At 54.9% G+C, this 8972-nt stretch overlaps 1 protein-coding gene across 1 annotated transcript; it reads right to left on the bottom strand.

Moving 5' to 3' along the window:
* Window positions 1-613: 613 nt before the first annotated feature.
* Neurod2 (neuronal differentiation 2) lies at window positions 614-4792 on the bottom strand. Its single transcript, XM_034504281.2, has 2 exons — window positions 4589-4792; window positions 614-3491 (listed from the first exon to the last, which is right to left on the bottom strand). Exon 2 carries the CDS (start codon window positions 3484-3486, stop codon window positions 2335-2337), a length of 1152 nt encoding a protein of 383 aa, XP_034360172.1. The 5' UTR covers window positions 3487-3491; window positions 4589-4792; the 3' UTR covers window positions 614-2334.
* Window positions 4793-8972: the final 4180 nt, after the last annotated feature.

Here is an 8972-nt window from a genome sequence, read left to right as displayed (position 1 = left end):
ATCCCTGAAGCCAAGAGTCCGTTCCTTTGAGCCCACTGAAACAAAAATTTAAGATAGAAAGGAGATTTTTCCATTAATATTTTATCCTCATGATCTCTCTCTCTCTCTCTCTCTCTCTCTCTCTCTCTCTCTCTCTCTTTCAATTCAAGAATATCCATGTCTGCCTCCCAAATGTTCTTTTTATTTCCACTCATCTGGCTTTTGTAACAGAGAGCCAAGGGTTATAAAACGACGGGACGGTTCTGCTTTGATAACTATTCATTGATAGAAAGATGTTTTGTTTTCAGAGAAGATCCTTAGGTGTTTGGAGGACCTGGATGGAGGTAAGTAGGACATAGGGGTGCTTGGTGCCGGGTGCCTATGTAAATCTGGGTGGGGCCTAGGAAGGGCGAGTGTGAATGTTCATGAGCCCACTGTGGTGTGTGTGTGTGTGTATGTGTGTGTGTGTAGGTCTTGCAGTGTGGAAACCCCACCCAGGAATGCCCTCGGTTATTCTTTTAAGCTTCTGAGCAGTCAATCACTCGACATAGCCTCAATCACCCCAGTCCCAGATCAGTCCTTGCCCCCACCTATAAAAGGAGGCCACTGTGAGAAAGCGGGTCTGCTTTGCATCTCATTTACATAAATATTTATTAATCGTCATTAAACTCAACAGAAACACGCAATGCACTTCGGGTGTCCGACAGGAGTTTCATCTTCGCTACAAGAGGAAGGTAAAATTGCGTGTGTGGGGGTGTGTCGCCTGTGGGTTTGCGTTTTTTGCATCGTGTGTTTGGGTGCCTGGTTCCCTGCGTCCGGTGGGGGGAGCTTCACCTGTTGCCTCTTGCAGGGGAACCGCCAGAGGAGGCCTCAGTTCTCCCAGCTCACTGGATGACAAAAGTCAGGAGGAGCCTAGAACCAAAACACAAAACAAAAAACAAAAGCAACAACAAAAATCCCCCCAAACAAAACAAAACAACCCTCTCCAGCCACCAGAAATCACCAGGAGCTTGGCGCCCACTGAGGCACAGACTGGACAAGGGTAAGGCTGTTTCCAGGTCTAGGGTCCTCCACCTCACTCCAAGAGGGGAAGGACCAGAGCGCCTGTAGAGAGGAGGTGCCAGTAGACATCTCCTTCTGTCCCCTGACGCCCGTGTCGGGCAGGCCTGCGTGTGCGTGCGTTGTGGTGTGCGTGCGTGTGTGCGTGTGTGTGTGTGTGTGTGCGTGTGTGCGTGTGTGCGTGTGTGTGGTGTGTCTCTCATGCAAACCCTCCCTCCCCAAACCGACCCCCCCAACAGTTTGCCATTTCATACAAATTTGGAAACAGGTTTTTAGAAAACAGTATGACGCACAACGGGACAGGGCGGGAGGAGGGCAGTGCCACTGGGGTTCCAAATCTCCGAGTCATTGATTGTAAGAAACTGGGGGGGGGAGGGGCGGCGCGGGCCCCCACTTCACCAAAGTGCACAGATCCGCGCGAGGGCGGGGCAGCCAGCGGACCCGAGGAGCATCTCGGGTCGGGCTGCTAGGCTCAGTCAGAACCTCCTTGCATAGATATTTGTGTCTTTTTAAAAATTATTATTGGTAGTATTTTTTATTATTATTTGCCTTTTATTGCTTCTAAAAGTTCTTACTGCGTTTTCTCTCCGATCCAGACTCTGAGTTCGGCCTCCGTTGCCTCTCAGCTTTTTTTTTTTTTTCTTTTTCTTTTTCTTTTTTTTTCCTTTTGTATGTTTGTTTTTTTTTTTAAAAAGGGAAAAGGAAAAATGGTTCTGGTTACAAATTGGCTTGGCCTCTCTCTTTCCTCTCAATCTACATCCCCTCCCACCAAAATAAAAATTAAAAACCGCGGAGATTCGTGTTGGGGTGAAGGTGTTTGGACGCCCTGGCTTTGGCCTCTTCGAGAAGGAAGAGATACCAACTCTTTTCGGCCTGGGCAGCTCTGTGTCTGTTTTTTAAAGTAACCATAAGTTGGGGAGACACTTCCCGAAACTCAGCAGCCCCTTACCAACTGCCTCTGGCCTGCTGGGAGGTGGGGAGAGAAAACCCAAGTTTGGGAATGTGGAGAGAGTCTCCTGGGAGGGCCTGGCGGGAGGTCCCCAGAGATGCTCTCCACCACAGGAGGGAGGAGGAAGCCCGCTGGGAAGAGAGAGAAGGCGAGTCCCCAGAGGCAAGCGAGGCCCCTGGGACGGGCCACCCACAGGTAAGAGACCGCGCCGCTCTGGAGAGCTGCGGAACCGGCGGCCCGCGCCCCGCGCGCCCGGCGCTGGAGTCGGTGGGAGCCCCTGAGCTCGTGGGGCTGGGGCTAGGGGGCCGGACAAAGGCAAAGAAAAAGAAAGGGGTCGGCGCGAGGTCTCAGTTATGGAAAAACGCGTTGAGCTCCTCGTACATGGGGCCCCGATCGTGGTGAAGGTGCATATCGTAAGACAAGAGATTCTCGGAGTGGACGCCCCCGCGCACGGCCGACGAGCCGAAGACTAGCCCGTGGCCAGCGGGCCGCGAGCCGGGCAGCGCCGAGTAGTGCATAGAGTAGTGGTAGCTCTTCTCGTGATCGGGGGACGAGTCCTGTTTGAGCGAGAAGTTGCCGTTGAGACAGAGCGGGGGACTGAGCGGACCCTCGTACTCGGAGCTGTTGTAGTCCGGGCTGGCGCCGCCGCCACCCGCCGCCGCGTACAGCGTCTCGTAGGCGGCGCAGTAGCCGTGGGTCCGCAGGGCGTGCGCCGCGCCTCCGCCCAGGCCGCCGGCCGCCTGGCACTGTGCGCCTGCCAGGCGAGAGCACGGGTACGGGTAGGGATGCATGGCAAAAGGGCCACCCGAGCCATGAAAGCGACCGGCGCCGTCCGCGCCCTGCTCCGTGAGGAAGTTACGAGAGTTGAGCTGCAGGCAGCCGGCCACCAGATTCGTGGTGGGCTGCGACAGCCCCTTGCACAGAGTCTGCACGTAGGACACCAGATCCGGCCGCTTTCCGGAGCGCAAGATCTCCGAGAGAGCCCAGATGTAGTTCTTGGCCAGGCGCAGCGTCTCGATCTTGGATAGCTTCTGCGTCTTGGAGTAGCAGGGCACCACCTTGCGCAGGTTGTCCAGCGCCGCGTTCAGGTCGTGCATGCGGTTGCGCTCCCGCGCGTTGGCCTTCTGTCGCCGCAGCTTGGAGCGCTCCAGGCGCGCCTTGGTCATCTTGCGTTTCTTCGGCCCGCGCTTCTTGGGCCGCTCGCCTTCCGCCTCGTCCAGTCCTTCCTCCTCCTCCTCTTCCTCCTCCTCCTCGCCGCCCAGCTCTCCTTCCTCCTTGACCTCAGCTAACGTGGGTTCGGGGACCTCTTCTCCTCCACGAAGAGACACTGGCTTGGCGGCCCGGGCGGGTCCTGGAGCCCCGGACCCGGGAGCAGGAGGAGGCTGCGGCGGCGCGTCGCCCTTGTCGCTCCTCGGCTCGTCGTCGTCGCCGTCGCCCCAGCTGGCGAACTTGGGCACGTCCGAGAGGAGGCCGGGCTCGCTGAACAGGCGGGTCAGCATGGTGCCTGAGGGCGCCCCGGGGGCGGGGAGACAGACAGCACAGAGTGAGGGGCGCGCCAGGGTCACCACGGCCCCCCAACCCGCCTCCACCCCCCAAGTCTTGGTACGCGCTCCAGCTCAGGGACCCCCGATGCCCACCACGTCCCGCTGCCCCGCCCAGAGCCGGCTCAGCCCTGCCCGGCTGCCGGTGGGGGACCGCGGCCCAGGCCCTCGCCCTGGAGCCGTACTCCGGCTCCGCCCCTGGCCGGGAAGGAGGCTGCTCCCGACCGGTGTCGGGGTCCCAGAGAGCGAGGCTGGGTGGAGGGTTAAGAGACCAGGTCCCTCTTCCCGGGGAGGCGGTGCTCTCGCCCGAAAGCCAGCTCTCTCCCGGTGATGGAGAGAAGCTGGGCGGCCGCCGTGGGGACAGCCACCCCGTCCCTCCTCTCCGCGATCCCGGCCCCTCGGCCTGGGTCCCCAAGCCCTCCGGTGCCTCTCACCCCCACGCTCCCTAATCCAATTTGCAAGTTGGCCGCGCGCCGCCCCCGGCCCGGCCCCCACCCCCGCAGCCCCAATTCCAGACGCCGGAGGAGCACCGTCTCCTCTAGCTGCTGCGTACGGGTCTCCCGGAGAGGGCTCCGGGTAGCGGGGACTGAAGAAGCCGGGCGTGGGGAGGAGACCCCAAAGCGAACCCTGTTCGTCTCCCTTGCGGTCAGGGACCCTCTTCCTCTCTTCAAACTCCTTCCCTCCCACACCTCTCTACAGATCTCGTTGTATTTTGAGATCCATGGGGGAAAATCCAAATTTATTTGTTTGCTTATCTTTTTTGGTGGTGGGGAAAGGTCGCAGGTTCCTTCGGGACAGTCATGGGGGGGTCCCCATCTTCGCTTCTTCGCGCGCCTCATGACCCTCCCCCCCCCCAGCCCATCCTAGGCATACCATCTCCCTCTGCAGCCCCTTAAGCTGCGGCCCCAATGGGAGAGAGAACCCGGGGTGTCCCCACTGCCCACCCTGTAAGGGGGGTAGGGTCCCAGGAATAGGAGAACTGGGGAGACTTCCATGTCCGAAGCAGCAAACCCCCCCCCCCCATAGCAGGTCAGATCTAGCTCCCTCTCGGACAACTTACCTCAGAGAGGAGTCAAGGGGAGAGGGGAGGGGAGGGGGAGGGGGCAAGAGAGAGAGGGGGGAGAAGAGGAATCTTCTCGCTTATTTCATTGTTCCCCCATCTTCAGGGAGCGGGGGCAGCGGTTCCTCAAGGCGGCGGGCGCCGGCGTCTTCAGAGCGCCATGCGAGCCGCGGAGCGAGTGTGGCATCTCTACCAGGCGGGGTACCAGCCTCTATGCCAGGCCATATGGGCTTGGCACGTCACGGGCAGCAGCTATCACATGAGAGACGGTGATTGGCATGCGTCTGCATTGGGGGAGAGCCGGCTCCCCCGGGACCCGCCGCCATCTGTCACTCTCTACTCCAAAAAAAAAAAAAAATTAAATAAATAAAGGAAATAAATAAATATCTCTGCCGCCCTCCCCTCCCCGCCCAACGCAGGAAAAGCAGAGATTGAGAGGGAGGTGGGAGGATTTGCCCCCCTCAGATATAGAACCCCCCACATGGGAACAATGGGGTGGCAAGTCTGGGAATTGGCAGTTTGTGATGCTGGGCCAATTCAGGGCTCTCTCCAGAGTCTTGATCTGTCCATTTCCCTGTCTCCAGGCCCCTAAGGTGGGTCAGGACCAGACCCTGGGGTGTGGAGAAGGGACCTCAGTGCTTACTGCCACTCCCCAAGAGAGTCCTCTCCACCACAAAGGGACAGCTGAGGCCTCCTTCCAGGGTGGGTGTGGGGGGCATCCCTGGCCCAAGCCCCATAGGTAGATGCTGGCACCATGCCATTCCTCATCCCTGTCTACCCCTCCCCCACCCACCCTCACGCACACACAACATATGTGGCTGAACAAAATTCAAACCAAGGGAAAGACAGAGAAAGGGAAAGATTTGCCTGCCTGGGTGTCTGTGCCTCTACATGGGCGTGTGTGTGTGTGTGTGTGTGTGTGTGTGTGTGTGTGTGTGTGTGTATCTGTCGGGATGTGTGAGTCTATCTGTGGACTCATCACATAGATCTTTCCTTGGGTGTCAAGGGCAAATGTATGGTGGGGTGGGGTAGGGAGAGATTTGGAGATGAGCTATGTGTCCCCTATCTGGGTTAAGGTGGGCATAAATCTGGATTCCTAACCCAGAAGCCCTCCTCCTCCTCCTCCTCCTCCTCCTCCTCTTCCTCTTCTTCCTCCTCCTCTTCCAGTCATTGAGGCCTTACTTCCCCTGATCCTTGCCAGGTCTGCCATCCACCAGGCCCTCCCTCTTGGCCTTCTGATTTGGTTAGCTGAAAGGAGGATATGACTGTTTGCTTAGAGTTCCTAGATGCTACCCAAACATTCTCCCTCACCGCAGAAAATACAAAACCCACAGAGGTTGACCCCAGCAGTCACAGGAGAGGCCAGAGGGGAGGAGGCCAGACAGGCGTCTTGCTGAGGGAGATAGGAAACAGGTGCTTTATTTTACAGTTCCCCTGTCTGTCCTATCCTGTCAGACATAAATGGTACAGGTTAAAGGGAGGAGCTTTCGACACACCCACACCCCTACCCGTTCCTCACTCGGTGGTGCAGAAAATGGAAACATACCCCTATTCAGAGGGACAACCTGTGTGAGAGACAAGTACTTGCAGCCTGGTGTAGAGACTCTTGCCCACTCTGGATTCAGGCAGGCACTGTTTTTACGCCCAAATTTCTTGTCTGTGCACACCCAACTTTGACCTCACACATTCAGATGCCAGCTACATGGTGAGCACAGAATCTCACAAAGCAAAGGAAGAGCTCACAAAGCCCTCAACCCAAGTGGCTGTCCTCTGGTCCTCTGGATAAGCCTTCTCCAGGGAGTCTTGGGCTGATAAGACAAGAATTTGATGTCCAGACTGAACATAGAGACACATGCCGGCTTGAAAGGAGGCCGTATGGAGCTGGACTCTTGAAGGCCAGGAGCTCAAAGAAGGTCCGAAGGCCAGGAACTTCCTCTTCCTGCCCCAGCTCAGGGAGATGGATATAGCTAGGAACCCAAGAAGGGGAGCAAACTGAGACTAGAACCCAGGGCCCCTCCACCAACCCAGTTGCCTTGGTGGTCACCAAGGACAAGAAGTCCTTCATAGGCTCTGCAACTAAGAAGGTGGACCCCACCTAAGTCACATAGCCTGACAGCCAGGATGGGATCTTGGGCAGAGGTGGAGGTAAAACCATGGGCATTACCGGGTTGGGGGTTGGCTTGCCAGGGCATCTCCAGTTTGAGGTAGAATTGCAAGGGCTTTCCTGATTCTGTCTTCTTTAATCCCTTGGCTATGAGGTGCTTTGGACACACACACACACACACACACACACACACACACACACACACACACACACAATAGTGGATGATATGAGCTTCTGATTCTTGGTCAATTCTGTTCACCTGGTTTTCATTTTTTTGTTTTTGTTTTTGGTTTTGTTTTTGAAATGGGATCTCACTATGTACTCTTGGCTATCTTGGAAATCACTATGTAGACCAGGCTGGCCCTAAACTCACTTTTGCCTTCAGAGTACTGGTATTAAAGGCATGCACCACCACTTTGTAATAGAAAATGCTGAATTCCAGGCTGGGGATTTAGCTCCAAGGTAGGGTGCTTACCTGAAGAGCCCAAAGCCCTGGGTTTGAATCCCACCACAAACAAAGGAACTTTGAGATATTCTTTTTAGCCTTGGTTTCCCTATCTATACATGTTAGTCTGTTCCCTTTATAGGGCTGCTGGTCTGCACTAAGTAGGGTGATGGGTTAATGAGTTTAGCATAGGGCCAACAATAAAATAAGCTTCCAATAAATGCCAGCTTTTATTTATTTTAAAGATTTATTTATTTTATGTATGAGTGCTCTATTTGCACGTACACCTGCATGCCAGAAGGGGGCATCAGAAACCAGTACAGATGGTTGTGAGCCACCACATGGTTGCTGGGAATTGAACTCAGGACCTGTGGAAGAGTAGCCAGTGCTCTTAACCAATGAGCCATCTCTCCAGTCTGCCATGCTCTATTAGTATTAAGTCACTGTGCAGGACAGTGGTGGCCCACACTTTTAGTCCCAGCACTCAGGAAGCAGAGGCAGGAGAATCTCTGTGAATTTGAGGCTAGCCTGGCCCACAGAGTGAGTTCCAGGACAGTCAGGACTACATAGAGAAACCCTGTCTGGAAAAAAAAAACAAAAAACAAAAAACAAAAAACAAAAAACAAAAAACAAAAAACAAAACAAAACAAAACAAAAAAACAAAGAGGACACTTTGTAACTTGCTTTATAATAATTAATCTCTTGCACATATCTCATCTCCAATTAGAATGTTTTGTCTACAAAGAATCCAAATTCTTGTTAAATTAGTGAGTGAATGTATGAACGAGTAAGTGTATGGATGCTTCCTTGGCAGAGAAAGATAGCCTCTGCCTCCCCCCCATACCAAGAATTAGGTTAAGCCCACTGGAATCTGATGGGGTCCTCTGGGTGTGAGGCAGACCCTTCTTTAGGAAAGGGAACACTCTGTAGCACCATGTATCCCTCTATCCCTTGGTCTCTCATATCTGTTCTTTAGATTTGAGAGGCCTCATTAAGATCCTACAGGGGAAGGCTTGAGGTAAGGGGGCTGCGTGGTCAGGCCAGGGGTACAGAGAACTTGATCCCTCCGGGTCTGTCTCCCGATCCTCCTTTTCTTCCTTCAGGAAAATGGAACAAGTTTTTCTCACTCGACACATTTCAACTTTATTTTTTTTAGAAGATACAATAAAAACCAGGGGGAAACTGGAACAGAGGGCGGTGTAGGATGAGCCTGCCTCAGACATGAGCTCGAAAGAGGTACAACACGTGTGTCCACATACACACAAGCAGGCATTAACACGCCGGGACATGCACGCTCCTCTCTGTACTCAGAGATGCAGTGACGGAGAGAGAGAAAGAGCCAGAAATGGAAGGAAGGAGACGAAAGGAGAAGGACACCCAGAGATGCCATCTGTTCCTCCCCGTGGCATTGGGGGAAGGGAGTTGGTGAGGGGCCTGGTCCCCTCCAGGTCTCTGAGAGGCAAAGGAGAATGGCGGGCACTTCAGCCAGGCCTGGAAGACTTCCATTTCTGCGGCCCACACCTCAGGGTGGGAGCCGGGAGCTGGGGCCTGAGGTTCCCATGGAGACATAGCCCCATCCCAAGGGAGGCCACAGTCTGGGCACCTAAAATGGCTGCCTCAGAGGGGCAGCAGCCATTTTGTGTCAGCTGGGGCCTGAGGGGCAGGGGTGAGAGGGCTGAGGTAAGCAAGCATGGGGGAGGAGAGAGGGCAGAGGGTGGCAGGGAGGAGACAGGTCATTCCTGAACTGACTAGGGGAATCTTTCTCAGGGAACAGGAAGAATGTTCTAGAAAACTGCTCGTTCTACACTCCTTGTTAGCCCCCAAATAAATCATTC

The sequence above is a fragment of the Arvicanthis niloticus genome, chromosome 6, assembly GCF_011762505.2.
Source record: "Arvicanthis niloticus isolate mArvNil1 chromosome 6, mArvNil1.pat.X, whole genome shotgun sequence".
In the NCBI taxonomy this organism is placed as follows: Eukaryota; Metazoa; Chordata; class Mammalia; order Rodentia; family Muridae; genus Arvicanthis; species Arvicanthis niloticus.
The sequence above is the reverse complement of the archived record's forward strand: the minus strand, read 5'-3'. Positions and strand labels throughout refer to the sequence as shown.